Here is a 22,144-nt window from a genome sequence, read left to right on the forward strand (position 1 = left end):
TCACAGCCCCACAGGCTGAGCCGAGCGCCCGCAGCAGCGCGGCCCCACCGCCCCCCACGGCCGCCCGCGGCCGTCTGGAAGACTCTGCGAGAGCCGCAGCACTCTTATCTCTCCGCTGTGCTCCTCCGCCGCCGGCCGCGGGAAGTAGTCCCTCGCCCCCCTGCCAGCACGCTGCTGTTAAACGGGCACTTTGGGGGGCCCACCGACAGGACTGCCGCGTTGAGCCGGGTGGGAGCGCGGAGAGGAGGGCACCTGAGTATCTGACGAGATATGAGGAGGAGAGAAGGGTTGGGAGGCCGTGACGAGGCTCCGCTGAGCGGCGGCTGGAAGCAGCGCGGTCCGTGGCCGCTTTAAGGCGGAGGGAGCCGGCGGCTGGGGCGGGGCGGCGCCCAGCCTATAAAAGGGCGGCCGGGGGGCTGCGTTCGCATTTCGCGGCGGGCGATCGCGGGCGGCCAGGTAAGGAGCGGGGAGAGGGGTGGGCCGGGCATTACCCTTCCGTCCCCGTCCTGTCCCTGTCCCCTTCTAGCGCCCCTTTCAGCCTGCGGGAGCTCATCTCCAACGCCTCCGGCGTGAGCAGCCCCTTGTCGGCTGGGGCCCTCTGGGAGACGCTTAGGGCTCGTGGCGGTGAGGGGAGGGGGGTGCTGAGCAGGGAGGCAGCGGGAGGCATCGCCCTGTCCCCAAGGCGCTGGATAAGATCCGCTATGAGAGCCTGACCGACTCCTCAAAGCTCGACAGCGGTGAGGACCTCGCCATCGACCTAGTCCCCAGCCCCTGGGAGTGCACGCTCACCCTGGTGGACACGGGCATCGGGATGATGGAAGCTGATCTCATCAACAACCTGGGCATCATCACCAAATCCGGCACCAAGGCCTTCATGGAAGCCCTGCAGGTGGGTTGTTAGGGGGTGTCTGGGATCCCAAGGGCCTGGGCACAGTCTGGCGTTGTTGTATAACCCCAGCCCTGCTGCCTTTCTGGCTGTGGGAGCTGCTGGCCTCCTGCAGTGTTTCTCCATCTCCACCTCCACAGCAGCAGGGAGGTGCTGAGAGTAGGGCTGGCTGCCTGCTAGCACTTGCTCCTTAATGTGTGCATACTGATGCAGCTCTTTGTTGGTTGAATCGGTTGCACACCTTTCCCATGTCCTCCCTGCTCCATTAGTGTTTCTCCACCTCCACAGGCTGGTGCAGACATCTCCGTGGTTGGGCAGTTTGGTGTGGGTTTCTACTCTGCCTACTGAGAAGGTGGTTGTCATTACCAAGCACGACAACGATGAGCAGTGACAACGCTTGGGAGTCATCAGCTGGGGGCTCCTTCACTGTCTGGTCTGACCACGGTATGTGTCACACAAAGCCAAGTGTGTCTTGCTGTTGGGCATGACCCTTTCCCTGGTGCTCCGTAGAGCTGGACTGTCCGATTAATCACTCATGGTAATGTTGAGATACCAAGCAGCGGTTAGGCTCAAGGGGTTAGTCCATGTTGTACTCTGCCCTTTAACGCAGTGCCCTGAAGCACAAATCCTTGTCGTCTCACACTACAGGCGAGCCCATAGGATGAGGCACCAAAGTGAACTTGTATCTGAAGGAAGACCAGGCAGAGTACTTGGAGGAGAGGCGGGTCAAAGAGGTGGTGAAGAAGCACTCCCAGTTCATGGGCTACCCCATCACGCTTCATGTATGTAAGAGAAGAACTGGGGGATCCCGGAAAGGCTGGAGGGAGGAGTGAGGGGGGGTGAGAGGAGGGAGCAGCTAGGAAAGAGCAGCTTCCAGCTTGTGTTGCTAGAGGTAGTATGAGGCTGGGGGCTAACTGGAAGTGAAATGTTCAGCCACACTGTTGGACTTGTATTGGTGCAGCTGGGGGTCATCCAGACCAGCCACAGAGAGAGGAGGGTTTCTTGCCTGCTATTCCCTTGAACAGTTCCTGGTTATGTAGATCCTGGAAGGGCTGTGAGGGCTGCCCTGGTGATAAGCTCCATTTCCAGGTGTTACATGGGTTGGGCCTTGTATTGCACCCAGGAGGATACCTCACATGGAGAAGGATTCCTGGTGATGTTCGCTTGGTGCTAGACCTGGGCTTGTGGTGCTGATTTTCTTGTCCTTTCCTCCACAGCTGAAGAAGGAGTGTGAGAAAGATCAGTGATGATGAGGCAGAGGAGGAGAAAGGTGAGAAGAAGAGGAGTCCAAGGATGAGGAGAAACACAAAATTGAGGATGTGGGCTCTGATGAGGAGGAAGGAGATAAAAGCAAGAAGAAAAAGACCAAGAAAATTAAGGAGAAATACATTGACCAGGAGGAGCTGAACAAGACCAAGCCTATTTGGACCTGCAACCCTGATGACATCACCCAGGAAGAGAACGGCGAGTTCTACAAAAGCCTCACCAATGACTGGGGGGACCACCTGGCTGTCAAGGTGGGTCCTGGGCCATGCTAGCTTCTTGGCAGAGACAGGGGGCTCCTTTCCAGCGTGTACCCAAAGCCATCACTTCTGTTGTGCTTTGGTACAGAGCTGAGGGCTCCTGGGCCCCACTCAATGTTGCCCCAGGCTGCAGGCAAGGGGCACTGACCCAAATACGTGCATTGATGGGAGAGGGTCAGTGTGGGGAACGCGCAGTAGGTGCTGGAGGCGCTGGCTGAGCTGTCCAGACCGTTCCGTGCAGCAATCCTGGAGCTGCTCTGAGGATCCCTGCTTATCCTCAACACTGAGGAGAAGCTCAGCGTTGAGCTTACTGCGGGTCTCCTCATAATGGGGTCATCTTAACCTGCTGCCAGTCACTGTGAAGGTGCTGACCCCCCTCTCCTGTCCCTCTCCTCTCCTTTTAGGCACTGATGAAGATGAGGTGTCCGCAGAGGAGCCCAGCGCAGCTCCCCCCGATGAAATCCCCGCTCTGGAGGGAGAGGAAAACACATCCCGCATGGAAGAGGTGGACCAAAGTAGGGGCAAACCTCCTGTGTCTCCTGCCAGGCCTCCAACCCACCTCACCGCTGGGAAGGGGGCTGATCCCCCCGGCTGCTGCTGACCCCTCGGGGGTGTCTTTGGATTCCCTTTGATTTGGGGGGGGAGGAAGGGAGTCACGGTTCCCTGTCTGTCAGTAGTGGGTGCCTCGGGCAGCTCCAGGCTGCCTGTCCTTGGGGCTTTCAGTCCGTCAGGTGGGGAGAGCCCTTCTGAGCTGCTCCCTCCCCGGAGCAGGGTGTCTTTTGGTCGGCTTGGTTCTCTCTCATGTATTTTTCTGATGTTGTTCTACTGGAATTAAAGTACCAACTGGACTGGGTTTACACGGGGGGGCCCTTTGTGTATGGTGTCGGTGCCCGAGCCCTGCGGGGCGTGCCGTGCAGGTAGGTGACACGGGCCCTGCTGTGCAGGGCTCATCCCCAGCTGGGCAGCAGCTCGGCCAGAGCTCCGCAGCCCAGGAACAAACATTTTCAAGCTGTGCCTGCCAGCTGGGCACGCTGAGCCAGGCTGTGAGCACACGCTGCTGCGGGCTGGCCTCCACCTTCCCTCCCACCCGTGTCCTGCTGCTCCTGGGCTCGGCATCTTGCTGCTCCATGTCTTTTTCCAGTTTCCTGCATGGCCGAGAGGCAGCACCTCTGGTTCACGTGCCCTTCGCACTGCCCCAGCTGTGGGGCTGTCACCCTCTGCCACGCCAGCTCCTGGGTTTGGCAGGGGAAGGGACACCGAGTCCCAGGGCTCTCGCAAGGCATGTGCTGGGCGGGTGGATGGGGTGTGTGGAGCTGGTGTTGGTGCACGTGTACCCCGTAAATTCTGTTCCCTGACTGTGCTGCCCAGCTGTGCCTGCAGGGATCTTGCTCTGTGGTCCCAGAGAGACTTGGGGAGGGGTTAGGGAGGGTTGCTCCCCTCCTTCCAGGTAGAGAAAATAAAAAAAATAAAAGAACGTTTACCCCCAGGGTACTATATGCAGCATATCTTTAATTTAATAAAATAGAGGAAAAAAAGTTGCCTTTCAAAAGTACCAAAACCTGCTGGCTTCTCAGTCAGCTCGCGGGGGGGAGGCCGGGGGCAGCCACGAAACGCCGGGCTCCTGGGGAAAAAAGAGCACTGGGAGCGGCAACCCCTGCCCCTTCCCTGCTGGTGGCCACATGCTCCATCCCCTGCGGCGCGGGGACAAGGCACTGCAGCGGGCTCTGCCCCCTCCCGCGGGCCTCCAGGCACTGGGGGGGCTCTGGCAAGACCCTAAGAAAGCCGGGGTCAGTGCCTCCAGTTGGCAGGGAAAAAAAAAAAAAAAAGATGCAAAATGAGGAGGGTGGGTGGTGGTTGTGCTTCTCTGAACGGCAACCACGCGGCCCAGAAGCAGCCTAGAGGTGCCCCCGGGCTTCTGGGTGCTGCGGCCTTTGGCCTGTAACAGCAGCGGCTGGAACCGAAAAGTAACCTACAGGGCTCAGCGAGCCTGGGGAGCTGCGAAAAGGGACGTGGAGCTGGGGCGAGGGACGGCCGAACCCAAACTCTGAGGTCCTGGCCTCGACTCCAGCTCGCCCGGAGCAGATCCCAGGCCTGGGGTAGGACGGGCTGCCTCAGAGCCGCGCCTGTCCTACCTGGAGCACCTCCTGGGAAGGGGGCTGGAGGGGCTGGCAGCTTCTGTCCTCTGCTCCCAGCCCCGGCACAGGCTCAGCTCGGCGCTTCCCTCGTCGTCGTAGGGCCGTCCCCAAGGCAGCGCTAGTGTTTTGCTTCCTCCTGCTGAGCCCTGGAGTCGTGACCGAAATGTGGAGACGTGTCAGCCAGAGGCAAGACGGGGCTGGGAAAAAAAAGCTCCCTTGTTCAATCAGTGACCTTGGAGGGACGCCACGAGGCGCGGGCGGGGCAGGGGCACCAGCAGCTCCACGCTGGTTTCCCCCAGTGCCTCGGCTGGAAGCCTCCGACCCGTTAAGGCAAAGAAAAAGGGTTGGGGCTGCGGCAGCCTGGCCTCGCCGCAGCCCCTTCCCCGGGAAAAGCAGTTGGAAAAGCGAGTCGCTGCTCCAGCCTGCCCCTACCCCGACCCCGCTCCTCGGCGGGGTCCCCCGGCGGAGGCGGGACAGCGGGCACAGCTCGGAGGGGCGCCGGCTGCCTAAACCTTCTGCGCGGGGGTGTCGCCGGGCGGCAGCTTCTTGCTGCGCTTCTTCATGCGGCTGCGGGCGTAGACGCGGAGGAAGAGGGCCAGGAAGACGACGGCGACGCCCAGCCCGCCCACCACGGTGACGGTGTGGCCGTAGATGAGGCAGGAGAGGAGGATGGCGAAGGCCTGGCGGAGCGTCATGATGATGGTGAAGACGGCGGCGCCGAACTGGTTGATGGTGTAGAAGATGAAGAGCTGGCCGCAGGCCGAGCACACCGAGAGCAGCACGGCGTGGGCCGCGAACTCCGAGTGGCGGGCCATGAAGCGCAGCGACTCCAGCAGGGCGCCCTGCTCCAGCAGCGAGCCCACCGTGAAGAGGCAGGAGAAGACGTTGACGCCGAACATCATCTGCACGGGGGACATCTTGTAGGTGAAGAGGGCGTCCTGCCAGTTGGAGGTGAAGCTGTCGAAGACGATGTAGCCGGCCAGGAGGACCACGCCCGAGAAAGTGGTGACGGTGGAGGCGTGCCGGTGGGGAGCGCTGGACAGCAGGAACATGCTGACCCCCACGGAGATGAGGGCGGCCGTCAGGTACTCCCAGTACTCGTAACTCTTGCGGGACACCAGTTTGCCCATCATCATCACTGGGATCACCTTGGAGGCCTTGGCCAGCACCTGGGTGGGGAAGCTGATGTACTTGAGCGCCTCGTACTGGCACCAGCTGCTGAGGATGTTGGAGAGGGAGGCGAAGGAGTACTTGTACATGGGCGCCCCGTGGCGCGGCTGCTTGGTCAGGGCGCAGTACAGCCCGGCCACCGTGAAGGCCAGGATGCGGTTCATGAAGACGAGGAACTGGGAGTCCTTGAACTTCTCACCGGGGTCCGTCTCGGTGGCGCCGTACGTCCTCGTCATCACGCGCTCCTGGAGGACGCCCCATGTCAGGTAGGAGGCCTGCGAAGCGGGAGGAGCACGGACTCAGGGCCCTGCTGGGGCAGGAAGGACGGGGCCAGCCCGCTGCTCCTCGTGGTCACAGCTGGGAACAGCCAGTCCCGAACTGAACCAGCCCTGCCCCGTTTTCAGCCTCCTCCCGGGAAGAAAAGCCCACAGAGCGACACCCCAGCGCACAAGGAGCAGTTGTTCTGAGCTGCCTGCTGAACCATGCGGGCAGGGCCGGGGGACGTTACCGATGCCTTGCCGTGGGTTCGGTGCCAGCTCCCTGCAGTAGGGCCTGGCGCCTCTCCCAGTGGCCTCCGCATCGGTTTTCACTTCCAACTCCCCAGGCCCATTCAAATCAAACCTAGTTTTAAACCCAGCAGATGAGATGCTCCTCTGGGGATGATCACTGGCTGTCACCTCTGCTATTTGTGCAGCCCTGGTGCCACAGCACCTCCCAAAAGGAGCACAGACCTCTCCCATCATCCATCCCCTCCCGAGAAACCGCGGTGCAGAGACACGAAATGACTTGGGGGTGTCCTCGCAGCACGGCTGCGTGGGCACCGAACAGTAGGCCAGGATGTGGGAGTATTCTGCTGGCTGCGGGTTTCGTAGCACAGAAATTATTTTTAGTCCTCACAGACCCAAAAAGCTTCAGCTGTAGATGAGACCTGAGAGAGCTAAAATTAAAAATTCCTCTTTTTTTTTTTTCTGTAGCTGAAGGGCAGCAGTACGCAGCAGCCCCCAGAGGTGACCCTGGGAATTAAGCGGGCTCAAACTACCTGCTGCTCTGATAAGGGCTGGAACAAAAGCAGCCCTAATAACCCTGCTGACACTCAGAGTTTTCCCTATTCATGGCTCAGACAGACAAGCTGTCCCAACTCAGATGACACCAGCAGAACAGCTCCGAGGTGACGCAGCAGCCCCGCAGGAGAGGCTGTGCCCCTGCCTCCAGCCCAGCCATCCAGGACAGCGCTGCATCCTTGGCCTTCAAGGGGCTGGGGGCACAAACCCAGTGTCCAGCTGCGCCTCCCGGAGCAGGAAGGCCATGGAAATGTGCAGGGTGCCTACCTGCAGCCCAGCAGCACAGAAGAGCAGCTTCAGGACCTGTCGGGCTGTGGAGGACTCCGTGGGCTCTGCTCGGGGCGGCAGGGAGCCATCGTCCGGGTGTGCGGACTTCACCTCGGAGCCGAACACGCACGACTTGATGACAGGGAAGCAAATGCCTCGGCCTGGAGGGGGTAAGAGAAGAGAATTCACCACCACAGCCGGAGAGGCACAGCCTCCCTCCTTGCTAACCGCGGGGGAGGCAGGAGGTGGAAGGGAAGCTGCTGCCCTTACCTGTCTCCAGGTAGTTCTTTCTCTTGAAGTACTGGATGAGGAGGAACCCTGGCACCACGATACTCGCGTAGCCAGCAGCGTTGACGAAGAAACGGAAGAGCCAGAAGTCCCCCCAGGCGTCCTGCAGGGCAGGGGGGAACTCTTCCCCAGCAGCCATGGCGGGGAGCGCAGCCAGCACGAGGGGAACACAAAATCTGTGGGCACGGGGAGGCGGGCGGTGGGCTACTACCAGCACGCCGCCAGCACCCAGATCCCACCCCAGAGATGTCGGGCAGGAAAGGCCCCTGGGACTTCGTCAGCAGCTGTTCACGGTGTTTGCTCTGGCTCGGGAGCACTCGCGCTGGGAAGCCGGGGCTCCCAGGATGGGAGAGGGTGTTTGAACCTAAAGGGCTGCTCTGGGGCAGAAAGCAGCTCCGAGCCGAGCCTCCCCTCCCCGCGGGCTGCCCCTCGGGAAGCCAGCAGGGCTGGGCGAGGCTGGGGTTAGGATTTTACCAACCCCTCAAATCCTGCAGCTTGAGCCCAGTGTGGGCAGCTGCGGGGCTGCCCGGGGGGGGAGCTCGCCCTGTCGCCGTCCCATCTCCCAGCCAAACCGGGGCTCCTCAGGATGCCCCCCAACACCCCCCTGCCGGCCCTGCCGTCAACCTCAGCGCCTTGGGGTTGGGAATTTGGGGTTGCGAAGCCGAGCAAAGCCCCACGCCCTCCCCGCCGGCCACGTCTCCCTTCCCCACAGCGGGGCTGGAAGCCGCCGGGCCCCGCTCGGCGCCGCCGTGCTGCCGCCACCCCCTCAGGTCCCGGAGGAGGAGGAGAAGCGGCCCCGGCCCCCGGGCTCGCCCCCCGGGCTCGCCCCCCGCTGCCCACCTGCGGCCCGCTGCGGCCCGGCCCCGCTCCCGGCCGCCTGCCCTCGGCCCGCTCCCGGCGGCGGCCATGCCCCTGCCGCCCGCCCCACACCGCCCCCTGCCGCCGCGGAGGGGCCGGGCACCGCCACGGGGAGGCCTCGGGCCGCCCGGCAGGCCCCACAGCCCCAAATCCCCACACCATCCCCACACCCCAAACACCCCAAACACCCCAAACACCCCGCACACAGGTAGAGGTGGCCCCCACGAGGCCGCCCAGAAGCATCTTGTGACACTCGTTTAAAAAAAAAACACCACACTTTTATTAAAAAAAAAAAGAAAATACGAAGTGCAGATGGCTCGATTCTGGCTTTTTCCGCCTCCCTCCCTCCCTGCCTCCCACCCCAAGCTGGTGCCGAGCCATCTCCCCCATGGCTGCTGAAGCGCCCTGGGCAGCTCCGGGGAGGTGCTGCTGTTCCCGGCCACGTTCCCTCACGCCCGTCCTTCCAAGAAGGGATGAGGAAGGCCAGCGGCTCTGGGGCATCTCCTTCCCCCCCAAAGCCCTGCCCCAGGCGATGGGAGCAGCAAGCGGGGGATTTCCCCAGCCCAGGTGGGGTCAGGCAGCTCCTGCCTCCCTCCCCGCAGCACCCACGGGGCTGGTTCCCTGGGGCGTGCGCTGCAGAGGGGGCAGGGGAGGGAGGCGAGCAGCAGGAGGGGTGTGGAAATCAGCCTGCCATGGGGGAACGCACAGCTTTTAGACAACCTCCTGCGCCAGGAGGTGGGTCGGGATCTTTCACACTGGGTGCAGAAGAGGAACCGTGGCAGCGGGACGTCAGGCGTGGTAGCAGAAGCAAGGATCCGTCACCCCATTTCTGGCACTTCCCGTGCTCTGCCTTTTCAGCCCCCATGGCGAGTGCTTGGTGGGGGGACAGAGCACCAAGCACAGGGCTGGGCCCCCCCGTGAACCCGAAACAGGCTCTGCAGGCGGGGATCCCCCCTCCTCCCCGCTCCCCTCTGCTCCCCGCTGCCCCTCACCGTGGTGCCAGGCGGGGAGCGGGGTGGGTTGGATCACACGAGACCTGGGGCGCCCGCAGTCAGAACAAACGTTTATTAGAGCGAGGGGTTCCTGCTCACCCCACACTTGTTCTGCTGGTGTTTGGGGTGCCAGGGGACGCTCCGTCCCCTCTGCGGTGTGATAAAGGAGTCCTCTCCTGCTCCAACCTGGGGCAAGCGGGAGCCCGCAGAGCCCAGCGATTCACACCCGTGGCAGGGAGGGGAAATTCAGTCCTGCTGGGCACGAAGCCTAGAAAAAAAAGCCTTCCCCATGTGTAGTGCTCATGGTGCCACCTCCCACCGTCCAGGAAGGCAGCCTGAGGCCAACAAAACATCTCTCCCGGGAGGGTGAGACGTCTCCCAGCATGGCTCCGCGGGCAGGCAGGGTCCCGGCGGGCATCAGGGCAACAGCGCGGGGCGAGGAGGCTGCCCGCCGGGCCAAGGAGTCCAGCCGCTCACTCAGAGCACACCACGGGCTTCCCCGAGATCTTCAGGTCGTCGAAGGGCAGCAAGGCGAGGAGCTGCAGAGACCAAAGGTTTTTTTGTGTCAGCATCCAGGCTGCTTCTCCGCCGGTCCCCCCGGCCACCCGCCTCCCCGGGGAGGTGCCGCCCCACGAGGGGCTGGCAGCACTGCCCGCACTCACGTCGTCGTTGCCATCAGCCAGGTCCTGGGCCGTCTCGTTCTCCATGTTCCTCAGCAGGGTGTCAGCCCCGGAGTGCGAGAGGATGGAGGCGATGGCGGCGTCCCTGTGGCACACGGCCAGGTGCAGCGGGGTGCAGCCGTTGTACATCTGGGCGTCCACGTAGGCCCCGTTGAGCAGCAGGAACTGCACGGCTCTGCGGTTGCAGCACTCCACCGCCAGGTGCAGCGGGGTCTTGCCGCTCGTGCCCTCCTGCGGACAACAGGGACGTGGGTGTAGGGTCCCCAGAGCCCCCCACCCGCCCTGATCCTTCCTCTCCACCCCATCCAAGCGGAGCGCTTCCCTGCCCCAAAGCCGGGGGACGTCCGCGCGGCAGCCCGTCCTCACCTGAACGTCGATGTTGGCGCCGCTCTGCAGCAGCAGGGACATCATCTCGATGTTCCCCTTCAAGGTGCTGATGTGCAGACAGGCCAAGCCTGGGGCGGGGAGACAGGAGAGAGCCACCCTCAGCACCCCGCGCGGCCAGGCTCGCGCGTAGGCGAAGCAGAGCCGTCGCCATCCAGGTCTCACCTTGCCAGTTCTGCAGCTGCAGGTCCTGGTGGTGCTCGGGGGGCTCGGCCGTGCCCTGCAGCAGCTGCTGGGCGCAGTAGAGGTACTGCTGCTCGCAGGCCAGGTGCAGCGGGGTGTTGCCGTTGCGGTCCTGCAGCCCCGGGTTGACTCCCTTGCGCATCAGCGCCTCGACCACAACGGGCTGCTCCAGGTACACGGCCAGGTGCAGCGGGGTCTGGCGAGGAGCAGGGGGCAGAATTAAGGGGCTGGGGGGGCATCCCTTCACACTCAGTGCTGGGAGATGCCGATTCCCTCCCCCTGGGTTTTCTCCTCCCCGAAAAGGGACTGCTCACACGGGACCTTCGCCGTGCTCTGCGGCGTGTGGGTGGGGAACCCCCGGGGAAAGGGCAGGTGGATTGGGTGCCTGCTCGGGGTGGCACCCGCCCTCCTCTTCTGCCCATCACAGCCACATACCTGGAAAAAGTCATTCTGGGTCTCCAGCATCTCCCTGGGCAGGTGAGCAATGCAGAAGAGAGCCACATCGGGGGCGCAGTGGATAATGGCCAGGTGAACCAACCTGCAGAGGGGACAGAGGTGGAAAAAAAAAAGGAAAAATCAGTCCCACGTGACCCATCTGTCCCTTCTGAGCACCGGCGGGTCCTCTCTCTGGCCCCATCACGCAGACGGGCCTCCAGCCCTGGGAGGATGGACGAGGCCGGGAGGCGTAGCGGAGAGCCCGAGGGCTGGCTTTGGCCGCTGGGTGGGAGGCTTGGAGCCGGGTGGCTGCCAGGGGAATTCCAGCTCCCCGCTGCTGGCCGTGCAGGACGACACTTCTGCTTTCCCCTGCACCAGGGTGGTCAGCAAAAGCCAGGCAGGAGCCCGGCAGCGATCCAAGGCCACCTGTGTGGCACAATCCCCGCGCCAGCCTCTCCGCCAGCCCACGCCGATTTCCTCTTCTCCCTTCCACATCCTTCCCCTTTGGCAATGCTGGCGCCGGGCAGAGGGACACCAGAGCTCCCCGCAGAGCTTGGTGGCCGGCAGAGAGCCCCAGTCCCCGGCACCCACGGCTGTTTGACGCCCCGGCAGCCTGGGCTGCCCCAACCTGAGGGCAGATTTCCTTCCCATCCCACTCGTCCCTTCCCCTTCCTGCCGTGATGCTCGTGCGGGTTTCGCCCCGGTCCTCGCTGTCCACGCGCAGTCAGAACAGAAGTGAGAGCAGCAGCAGCGAGCCCGGAGGGAGTTTCCAGCCCGGCCTCGCTAACCTGCTGTGCCCCAGCCCCTCCTGCACAGGGGTCTGGGCCCCAGGAGGGCGTGGGGTGGAGGTGCAGGACAGCTCTTGAAGGCAGGAGGGAGGTGGAAGGGCGCAGAGCCCGAGCAGCCCAGCAAAGCCACCTCCTCCACGGGCCAAGCCAGCACCTGGCACCCCAGGCACCCTCAGGCGAGCCCCATTTTTGGTGGCGAAACAAGCAAGTTCCTCCTCACCCCGCTGCCTGCGGAGAGGCTGTGCCCAAAGGGCCGCGTCCCCGGGGAAGCCCCAGGTCACGACGCAGCAGGGAATTCCCCGTGGGAAGCAGAGGACACCCACATTTTGCCTCCACGAGGCCGCCGAGTGCACCCCGCACCGCCGATGCTCATGGGGAGGGCAGGGGGCTGGTGGAGTCCACACCGGGACCAGCTGCAGGTGCTCCCCCTGCCCTCAGCGGGGCTCCCATGGCCCCGAGGGAGCAATCAGGGCAGGGAGATGCCCCGATGGGTTTGCACCTGCACCAGGGTGGCCTCTGCCCGCTGCCGGGGACAGCCCCTGCTTCTCCAAGCCCGCTCCCGGGCGCCACGTGCGAGGGGAGGGCAGGATGTGCCGCTAGCAGGTACGGAGCCCTCAGCTCAGCCCAGGGACTTTCCGAAGCCATTCAGGTTGAACTTTAAACCCCTGCTGCTTTCACTTTCCAGAGCCCAACTTGGCTCCCGGGGGAGAGAGCTGTGCCCAGAGGCGGCGTGCCGGAGGGGGGGGGAGCACCCCTCAGGAATCCCCCGCGCCCCACGCCACCCCGTCCCCACGCGGGCACAGGTGGGGCGGCCACACGGGGGAGGTGGAAACCCCAGCAGCACCTCCCTCGCCCCGGGACGGGCAGCCCTGCAGCTCCACGTGAGCCCAGCGTGGAAGCTGACGCCAAAATTTGGACATCTTTGCTGCAGGGGGGGCGGAGGCTGCACCGCCAGCGACCCTTCCCGGAGCTCAGCCTTTCACCTCGATGCTGGGACGTGCCCGCTTCGCAGGACTGCATTTCTATTTCTATTTTTATTTTCCACCCCCTGTGTCTTCCTTCTCCACCCAGGCACAGCCTCCTGCCGTGCTTTCGTTTCTGCATTCGTTCCCCTCTTTCCTCATCCGCCAGGCCTCAACTTCCCGAAACGGCTGCAGGGGCAGCGAGCTGCCGGGGGAATCGCGCAGCGGCCAGCGGGGCGGGATGAGCCCACGGGGAGCACGTGTGCGAGCAGCCTTGGCCACGGAGAGCTTTTGGAGAGGCCAGCGGGGAGTTTTGGAAAGGGCAGCGAGCGAATAGAGGGGCTGTGGGCAGGGGGAAGGCTGCCAGCCCACGCACACGGGCAGGGGGTCAGGGCTGCCCCTTGGGATGCCCCCGGGTCGAGCACCCGGCAGCACCGCGTCCCAGGAGGTCCCCGTTTAGGTGCACCCGTGCTGTCCACGGGAACAATTTGCTCCCAGCTCCCCGTTTCGCCTGAGCAGAGGAGTAGGAAGCCGTGCAGGCTTTTTTTTTTTTTGCACAAGGGGAGCTCGTTAGCGGGAGGAAATGGCATCAGCAGCAAGGCAGAGGAGCGCGAGCGGGGAGGAAAACAGCGGGGGAATTCCACGCTTGCCCCGCTCCCCTGCTCCAGCCCTTCATCCTGCCCCGCTAACCGCTTCCTCGGGCAGCAGCAGGAACCTCTCTCTGCCAGGAGGAGCAGTGCAGGCAGCCCAGCGCCGAGGTGAGCCTGTGCAGGCGGAAAGCCTGAGGAGGCATCCTCGAGGGCAGGTTGAAGTCATCAGAGCAGGGAAAAACTTCTCGCCAGCACGGCCTCGAGAGGCCTTCGCTGCGTCAAGTCAGGTTTGCAAGCGTGTGACCCCTGCAGACGCCAGGAACTTCGGGGGAAAAGTGGTTAAAAGAGGCGAGAGGAGGCCTCGTGCTCGATCCTCAGCAGGCGAGGGCTCAGCAGGGAAGACCCCCCCGGGCTACCACAGTCACGGGGAGCCCAGAACATCACCAAATTTACCCAAATTTACTCCCCCAGCCCTTGCTAACGCAGCTCAGCCCACGAGTCACCGGCACGTGATTTCTTATCAGCAGACGGGGCAGCACTCGTCGCTGCTGGAAGGAGGAAGTCGGGCTTCCTCTGCTCCCCCTGCCCCGAGGTGCTGCTCCCCACCGCGCACACACGCCTGCCCAGAAGGGCTCCGTCCCCGCTTGCAGGAGGTGCGTGCTGAGATCTGCCTGCCGGGGGGACCCCCGAGCATCGGTGCCACCAGCTGGCCCACCACCGCCCGGGGAGCATCGCCGTGGGGTGGGGTACCCGTGGCAGAAGCCCTAAGAAAGGGAAAGGCTTCAGGCAGAACGCGCAGCCCCGGAGAGAGGAAGCGCTGCCTGGTTTCCTGCGCTGACACCTCTCAATCCTGCCTCCCCCGAGCTCGCCGGGGCTGCCACGGACCCAAGCAAACGGGGAGGTCTTCCCAAGTGCTGGAATGCTACAGACCATCCCCTCACATCCCATCCCACCCCAAAGGAGCCATCCCACACCCACCCCTTTCCCAGGACGCCGGGCTCACGCGTCTGGCCGGCGAGGCGAGGCAGGAGGGGGTTTTCCTCGGTGACTCCTAACAAAGGTTGAGCTTGTTCGGAGGCCAGGCCACGCCAACTGCGCTGCCTGCTCCTCGCAGCTCGCCACCCCTGCCGCTGGAAAGCCCCGCTCCTCGCTTCCATGCCGAGCAATCCCAGCGGGACGCAGCGCAGCACAAAGAGGAGCCGGGCTGCGAGGAAGAGACGGAGTTTCCAAAACTCCTCGGGGGAGACTGCTTGGGGAGGACAGGAGCAGCCCTGGCTGGGCTCGCGCTCTGCACGCACACCCTGACCCTAAGCACACCCCAGCCATCAGCCCTGCCCCCGCCTGCCTCTCTGCGCCCTTGCCCAGCTACTACAGCCCCGACTCCCCCAGGGCAGAGGGCTGTTGGTCACACGGGGGCGGTTTGGGCGAGGGCTTTTGAGGCTTCTGCAAAGGCTTCTTGGAAGCCGGCTGCTGGCGTAGGGGCGCCCACGCGTTTCGCCGGCCGTCACCCCCCCGTCTCTCGCGTTACCCAACTTCCTTCCCACGCGAGCAGGCCCCCTGATAATTTTAAGTGAGAAACCCTTGGGTTTAGCCCCGTGCCTTCGCCCTGCATCCACCAGCGCTCTCCTCCCTGCAGGAAGCCATCCCGGGAAGACCCTGCTGGCTCTCCAGCTGGTGTAGCGCGCCCCTCGCCTCTGCCACCCCCTCGTGTGCTTCTGCCACAAGTGCCAGGCTGAAAAACACAGCCCCTGGCACGCACGCCTCGCTGCCCGCAACATCCCCGCTGTGCAGGTGGGAGGGCAGGGCCGTGGGCAGCCGATAATTTGGCCAGATCCTTCTGGGCAAGCATGGTGCCCTTCTGGGTGCTGCTGGGTACCAAGCCGGGGCAGCTGGGGAAACAGGAACTGCTCAGCCCAAGGCCCGAACTCGTTGTGTTTTCAGAATTACAGCGTGACAGAGCAGCGTGATTGCCCAAGGCTTCTGGGGTGCAATGGTGGGACGGGTCTCGCTCAGCCTGGGGCCGCTTTGGGGCAGACGGTGGAGCACGGCGGGCGAGGAGACACGCAGCTGACCGAGGTGACAAGAAGCCGCCAGGTTTGGCTGGCTGGATGGAGGGGATGCAGCCCGTGGCCATCTCATCCCTTTCCTTTGGGAACCCTGACAGGCCTCCGTTCCCTGGACTTTCACAGCATTTTGCTCTCAGCCCCGGTTTCCTTTTGCACACAAAACCGACGGCAGCTCGAGGCGGTGCTGGATGCTCAGCAGTGCTAAATATAAACGCCACCCACCTCTCCCGCAGGGTCAGGAGGAGAGCCAGGAATAGAAGAGGCAGGAGCCCGCAGCCTGGCCGCCCCGACCACAAGAATACAGTTTCTTTCCAGCACTGGCAGCGGGCTCCCTGCGCTGACCCCTCCAGCCCCGAGCTGTGCGAGCCGCCCCAGCAGGCTTTTTGCTCCCTCCCTTGCCCTTTGCAGATTTCCTGTTCCGAGCTGCGCCGTAAAGAGAAGACAGAAGAGCAACTGCAGCCATTCGGAGCACGCTGGGAGCGCCTCTCCTGCCTGGGGCAACTCGGGCGCCACCGATTCACTTTTCCCCAGTTAATGACAAGCTTGCGTGAGCTTGGGCTCTGGCCGAGCAAGTCTGACAAGTGAAGGGCTCAGCCCCCTGGCAGCACAGACCCGCGCGGCGCCTCCAAACAGCCGCATCCGCTGACGAACGCCGCCGCCGGGTGAGCCCCGGGCTGCTCTTCTGCCGTGGTATTTCCACAGGCCTGCCTAAAATACCCGTGGCTCTCCCTGTGGGCACGCTGGCCGTGGTGTTACAGCCGGGACAGAGGGTGAAGTACTGCACAGGGGAGCTCCGGGCCGGCTCGCAGCAGCCAGCACCGTCCCTGCGCCCGCCGGGGAGCGTGGGCGGCCACGCGTGGGCAAAGCTTGCTCGCTGCCAGGCTCCCAGCCAGTGCTCGGAGCAGATCCCACAGGGAGCATTAATGAACTCATTAGCAGCCGTGCAGGTTCCTTCCTAACCAGGAAGTAAACACCCGGGCTCGCTCCCGTCTCGCCAAGGCCAGCCTCCCCGCAGCTCCAGCAGCAGCGCGCTCGCTGCACGGGCACGACTCGAGAGGTTTGTTTCCTCGCTTCTGCCAGTGCCTCAGAGTTTCTCTTCCTCCTGCACCATTTCTCAGTGTTAAGTGCCAGCCTGGGCTCGGGGCAAGGCTCCTGAGCTGCGAGCACACTGCGTGCACTCGTGATGGAAACCATCCATCGAGGGGGATGTAGCAGAGGAGAGCCGTGGCTAGCTGAACGCAGTCACCAGAAGCCAAAGCGAGTAACCCCAGTGAAATGCTTTTGCCCTTGAGGAGGGCACTGCAGCCGCGGGAAGCCCCCTGCCCTGAAAGGAGCCAGGTCCCCTCTGAAAGGAGCCAGTCCCCTCCGTCACGGCGTGGTGCACATCACAGCGCTGCTGGTGCACAAGGCCACCTCCAGCAGAGAGCCACCATCCATCCGCGGGCCTCGGGGTGTTGCGCCATGCACACGGGCAACCTTTTGGGTCTCTGCCACCCACCAGGGTGGGCAGCCCAGCTCTCCCCGGGGCTCGGGGAGCTCCGCACCCCTGGCTGCTGCGCTCCCACCCCAGCTCCCTGCTGAGCACCCCGCGTTGGGCCGTGCCGTGCCGTGCCGTGCCGTGCCGTGCCACCCTGGGCTCACTCACGTGTCGCCATCCTCCGAGACGAAGTTGAGCGCCTCCAGCTGCCTCCTGCTCAGCCCCTTGGCTGCCGGCGGCGGCTCCTCGGTCCCGCAGGCTGGCGGCAGCCGGGGCAGCGCCTCGGGGAGGGCTCCGGAGCCGTAGCTGGAGTCCAGGCGCTCCTCGGCGGGGGGCTCCTCGGCGGGGCGCTTCTCCTCGGGGGGCTCCTCGGCGGGCACGGGGGGCTCGACGCCAGCCGGGGCGTCCCGGCCGCCGGGCAGCGAGCGCAGGGACTCGATGCCGGAGTCGCACTGCCCCTCGTCGCCCTCCCAGCCCGCAGCCTCCTTGCGGCACCCGCCGCCCGCCGCCCTCGCCATCGCTCCGCGCTCAGCGCCCACCGCCCGCCCGCCCCGGGCCCCCCGGCAGCGGGGGGCTCATGGCCACAAAGCCAGCGAGCGGCGGCCGGCGCACAGGCAAAGCGCTGCGGCTCCTCCTCCTCCTCCTCTTCCTCCTCCTTCTCCTCCTCCTCCTCCTCCTCCTCCTCCTCCCCTGCCCGCACTGACTCAGCCGCACCCGGCCCCGCCTGCCCGGGATTCCCCCAGCGCCGGGGGTGCCCAGGCGGGTGGCTCCTGCGTCCCCGAGCCCCGGGGTGCTCGCTGGCAGCGCCCCGAGAGGGTTTTGTTTGCCCTCTGTGCACGCTGCAGCTCGTTGCTTTGCACCAGGCAGGTGGCGAGGCTGGCTGCAGTGCTGCTGAGCTGGGGGGGCTGCAGGGGCAAGAGCAGGCGGCATGCGAGGACCAAGCTGAAACAGCAGCTGGGCCAAGGCGCTGTGCCCATCAGCTGCTGACCAGGTCTCTCCTGACTCAGGGCTCTCCTCCTGAGAGCAAAATTGTCCATGTTCCTCATGGATCTGCTTTATCCAGCTGCTTTCCAGTGCCCCAGGCAACGGGCTGTCCTCAGAAGGCTACCTAGATAGCTCGGCAGGCAGGTGACCCTTTGCAATCGGTGTCCCTCTCCCCCTCTGCAAGGCGCACGCCTCCCCAGCTGGACCCAGCGGCAGGGGACGGTCCCGCTCGTGCCCCGCACCTGCACGGGAGCTCACCTGGGCACAGCTCGGCGGTGGCTGCGGGGCAGAGTTCGCAGCAGCCGCATGCAAAGTGCCAAGGACTTCCCCTCCTGGGCTGCAGCTGCCGCTTCGGCTCTGCGTCACCAGCCAGCCAGCCCTCCGACCGCAGGCTCGCTGCCAGCAAGCTGCCCGTGACAAGTGCCTCCGGGCGGGCAGGAAGGGAGGTTTAGGGCCACGAGGACAGGGGCAGCGCAGCAGGAGGCGGGCAGAGGAAGTCTCCGTGGGCATCAGTAGCCTCCTGTCACAAGTTTTTCCTCCCACGCTCAGGTTCTCTTTCGGTTTCGCCGGTCGTGCTGCGCTGCCTGGGTGCGAGATGCCAAGTGCTAAGGGCAAGAAGCTCCTGCACCTCACCAGGGCACGGATCTGGGTCATGCCTTCACGCCACCCCCTCCTGCACCCTGCCTGCAGCTGCCACTCCTCATCCTGCTGCTTGCAGCTGATAACCCACGGAGCCCCACGCGGGGCAGAGTCAGGCTGGGTCTGGCTGGGGCCTGGGATGGGGACTGGGCCATCACAGCCGGCCCGAGCTCAGCACAGAAGTCTCACACGTCCTGTGGGATCCAGAGTGAAGCCAAAAGGTGCCCCCTCGCACCCAGAGTTTCTGCTCTTTCAGCTTTTTGTACCCAGCCGCTGCTGGGTTACCCAGCGAGAACCTTCCCAAATGCCTTTCCTGTTTTCTGTTCTGTTTTGCGCAGGTAGCGGTGGAGGGACTGAGCACATTTAAATGTAAGGAGAGGCCAAATCTGAGCGTGATTTGCTTCTGAGGATTTAAATAACGCAGCCCTAATTCTGGGCTCTCTCCAGCCCCCTTGAAGCTGGCACTCCAGTGCCTAAAATCGCAGGGAGAAACCCAGAGGAAGGAATCCATTCCCGCTAGAGGTCAGTGTCAGCACATGGCGCTCCGAGCTGCTCCGGGTGACCTCTCCAGCACCAAACTCAGCCCAGAAAGAGTGGCCCAGAGGCTGGCCCCTGAGCAGCTGGGGCCATGGGGGCACAGCCCTACAATTTCCTGCAATTTCCACACACCAGCTGCAGCCTGGGCCTGGCACCGTCCCCTTGTCTTCTCCACCTCACCTCGGGCTGTTTGCCGGGTGAGGTGAGCGCAAGGAGCCTGAAAGAGATGGAGAGAGATGAAGCCTGTGGCTGGTCTGAGGGCAGAAGGCCAGAAAGGTGCCAGGCCCCAAAGCTCCTACCGCATTTCCAACACCAGGGATATCTTCAGGTACCCTGAGCAGCGGCCCAGACCTCTGCCTGGGGCTCCAACACCACACGCACCGGGCTCCTTACGTGGAGCAGAGGCCCCAGGAGAGCAAGGGAAGCGGCAGGAGAAGTGACAGGGCTTCTCCTCGGGCTGCTGCTCCATGCATCTCGCTGCAAACCAGCTCTGTGGTGCACCAAACTGGGTCACCTGGCTGTGCGGCCCAACAGGGTAAGGCAGGAGCGTGCCTTTCAGAGGAATGCATGCCCCAAGGCGAGGACAGTTCCTCGCTGACCGGGACAGATGGGGTGCTCCTCAGGCACCCACTTTTTGGAAAGGGGCCTAGCAAACGCTGCCTGCCCTCTTGTGGTGGCTGGGGCTGACATCACGGTGTCACCGCGTGTCCCCGAGGACGCCGCTCGGGGCTCCTGCCCCAGTTCTGCCCCAGTTCTGCAGGGTTTTCCCCACTCGGAGTTTTCCTCCTTGCCGTCCACGGTGGTTGCCTCCCTTCCTTTTGGTCTACACTCCCGTAATGTCACGGGAACCGTGGCCCCTGCCTGCGCCTCCAAAAGCCCAGCGATGGGTAGAAAGGTGCACGGCGGAGATAAAGGGGCAGGGAAATCCCTGCAAAGTGAATGAACAAAAAAAACCTCAGGCGTTTCAACAAAATTTCGTTCTTAATTTCGATGTCATTCCCTCTCCTCGTGTGACCCTCTGCCTTGCTGTGCACTGGTCTGTGCGCTCTGCGGCTCTCCCAGGGGAGGCGGCAGATGTGGCTAGGAACGGGGAGGGGATGGCAGATGGGATAGGCCTGGGAGCACAGATAATCAAAACCACGCATAATTAGCTGGTGAAACGCTGCCCGAGGTGAGAGACCTTGTCACCTGGGGCTCCCTTGGTAGCCAGTGGGAAGCTGACTGCCTTCCAGAGGGTCACCAGCGCCTGGCCGCCCCGCCAAGAGGAGACATCTCCTCCCTCCCCGGGGATGGTTGTGGGGCAGGGGCTCCCCTCCCTGCTGTCTCAGCCCCCCGTCCTGTCCCAGCAGTGCTCCAGGCGGCTGCTCTGGTCCCCGGCAGGGCGCTGCCCGAGGTATTACTCATGCACGCTCAGCTCCGCTCTCCGGAGAGCGAACCCTCTGAGCTGCCAGGCCGAATTAGGGCTTGCGGCTCTCCACGCTTGCAGCAGGGTGCTTTGGGAATAGGCTCGGGCGAGGCACGCTGCTGTAAGCAGCCGAGGAACCCAGGAAGGGGTTGGGAGAGGTGGGTGAGCAGGGAGGGCTGGCTCCGGGGGGGCAGGGAGAGGGGAAAGCTCACACCGCTGCCACTCTCCGGGCACTTGGAGAGGTCGCCGCTGCTCCGGAGTTGTGTCAGACCCGATGGATGCCCTGAGGGCTGTCAGGCAGCATGTGGGTGGCCGTGAACCCCCTTTTCATTGCTGAGGGAGGCACCAGATTGCCTGCCGGGCAGCCGCAGGGAGGAAAGCCATTTAACCTGAGCCTGAAACCTCTGTGGAGCCTCACGGATAATTGCGGTGATGGAGAAATAGCCTCTCGTGGGGCTGGGTGGAGAATAAACAAACTGCACACAGGCAGCTCGTTGGAAAGGGAAGGAGGAGACCACGAATCTGAGGGTTTCCAGGGACAGCAATAATCCCCGTGTGTGAGATGTACCGCCGAGCACGAGCAGCAAAACCACCTGCCTCACCGTCCCAAAATCGGCACATCCGTGGGCCGCCAGCATCCTGATGGTGGAGGTGTGGGGCCTGTCTGCTGATGCCGAACAGGACGGCTTTTTCGGGCTGCACCTCACTCCTGCTCATCAGAAACCCCCTTCTCATCAGAAATTTCCCTCTCGCAAATCCGTGATTTGGCTGGTGGCAAAGACCCCTGTGGGTTTCAGTGAGTTTCCCTCACACAGAAAAAAAAAAGAAGCAAAAAAAGATGAAAAAAGGGAGGAAATAAAATACACGCCCTTGGATCTCCTGCCAGCAGACATGCAGTCTGAGTGTAGTCGAGAAAAATGTGACTAATGGCACAGATTTCCTGTGAGGACAGCGATCACAGAGGTAAATGGCAGCAGAGCAGTCAATATGGCCAAGCAGCAGCAGCTAAGGGATCTTGTTTAACTGGAGCAAGGAGCGCATCCCATCACCCACACTCCCCTCGTTGCGTTAGTAAGGAGTAACTTAATTGGAGCGACGCATTCGGGAAGGCTCACGCAGCCTGCACAAAATATCTTTGATATTTCTAAATATAATAGGCTGCCGCTTCCAGGCTCAGACAACCCCGTGTCCAACGCAAGGGGATTTTCTCTTACACATCTTCTTGAGACAGGGGAAGGAGCACACCACTAGCTATTGTTGACTGCTTAGGAACAAAAGGTTAAGGCTTGATCATCCTTGACCTTTTGGACATAATAAAGCTAGAACCAGTATTATATATATATATATATGTATATATATATATGATGCTACAGAAGTTTGTGGCAAATGCAGCTTTCCAAGTTGTTTACTGTGCAGCGTGCTAGAATTAGGACTCCTGGGTTTTCTCTCTGATGGTGACACAGAGCACAGCCTCGGTCATTGCCCCTCTTCCTTCAGTTTTCTCCGGAAAAGTTGATTCCCAGGAATTAAGCCGCGTGAGCTTTGGGGAGAGAGGGTATCTGAAGGAGCTGCAGTGCAGGGCTGTCGCAGCGAGTTGTGGTGTGGGGTTCTGGACACTGAGGGCAACGTTTTAGAGCCCTGTGTTTTCATTTCAAGGAGAAAGAGTGTAGGGAAGGAATCATGCCAGGAAATCAGGTAAAACCTCTCCTGCTGGTCTGCAGAAAGGTGAACCAGGTGGAAGAGACCTATGCACCTTATAGCCTTCTCTCTCCCATTCTCTGTGGGGCGGCTCTGCTCTTTTCAGCACGTTACCAGCTGTGCCCTTGGATTCATC

The 22,144-nt window shown here is 63.0% G+C and overlaps 2 protein-coding genes and 1 long non-coding RNA gene across 7 annotated transcripts in view; 1 reads left to right on the forward strand and 2 right to left on the reverse strand.

Moving 5' to 3' along the window:
- SLC35B2 (solute carrier family 35 member B2) overlaps positions 1-8,243 on the reverse strand; it is a 126,980-nt gene extending 118,737 nt beyond the window's left edge. For 2 of the 5 annotated variants that reach the window (XR_014618297.1, XR_014618298.1), the window contains exons 1-5: positions 8,171-8,243; positions 7,313-7,506; positions 7,043-7,203; positions 5,693-5,989; positions 4,062-5,597 (exon numbers count right to left, since the gene is read on the reverse strand). Coding sequence is in view for 3 of the 5 variants with exons in the window: in XM_084284233.1 (XP_084140359.1) it covers positions 4,521-5,597; positions 5,693-5,989; positions 7,043-7,203; positions 7,313-7,506; positions 8,171-8,238 (1,797 nt within the window). In the remaining 2 variants the exon portion in view is untranslated. Of the gene's footprint in view, positions 1-3,898; positions 5,990-7,042; positions 7,204-7,312; positions 7,507-8,170 lie in introns of those variants that run through there. The other 3 variants (XM_084284233.1, XM_084284235.1, XM_084284234.1) reach the window with 3 other exon arrangements.
- On the forward strand, positions 526-3,266 carry LOC311207848. Its single transcript, XR_014618289.1, has 5 exons — positions 526-889; positions 1,175-1,330; positions 1,535-1,668; positions 2,104-2,403; positions 2,814-3,266. It is a non-coding gene; the product is annotated as an uncharacterized lncRNA (long non-coding RNA).
- A 961-nt stretch (positions 8,244-9,204) lies between the features above and the next one.
- Positions 9,205-17,349, reverse strand: NFKBIE (NFKB inhibitor epsilon). The gene is made up of 6 exons (XM_084283683.1): positions 16,914-17,349; positions 10,863-10,965; positions 10,410-10,623; positions 10,227-10,315; positions 9,843-10,091; positions 9,205-9,719 (listed from the first exon to the last, which is right to left on the reverse strand). The coding sequence occupies exons 1-6, from the start codon at positions 17,261-17,263 to the stop codon at positions 9,654-9,656; spliced, it is 1,071 nt and encodes a 356-aa protein (XP_084139809.1). The 5' UTR covers positions 17,264-17,349; the 3' UTR covers positions 9,205-9,653.
- Between the last annotated feature and the right edge of the window lie 4,795 nt (positions 17,350-22,144).

The sequence above is a fragment of the Netta rufina genome (assembly GCF_964035555.1).
Source record: "Netta rufina genome assembly, chromosome: 3".
NCBI classification, from domain to species: Eukaryota; Metazoa; Chordata; class Aves; order Anseriformes; family Anatidae; genus Netta; species Netta rufina.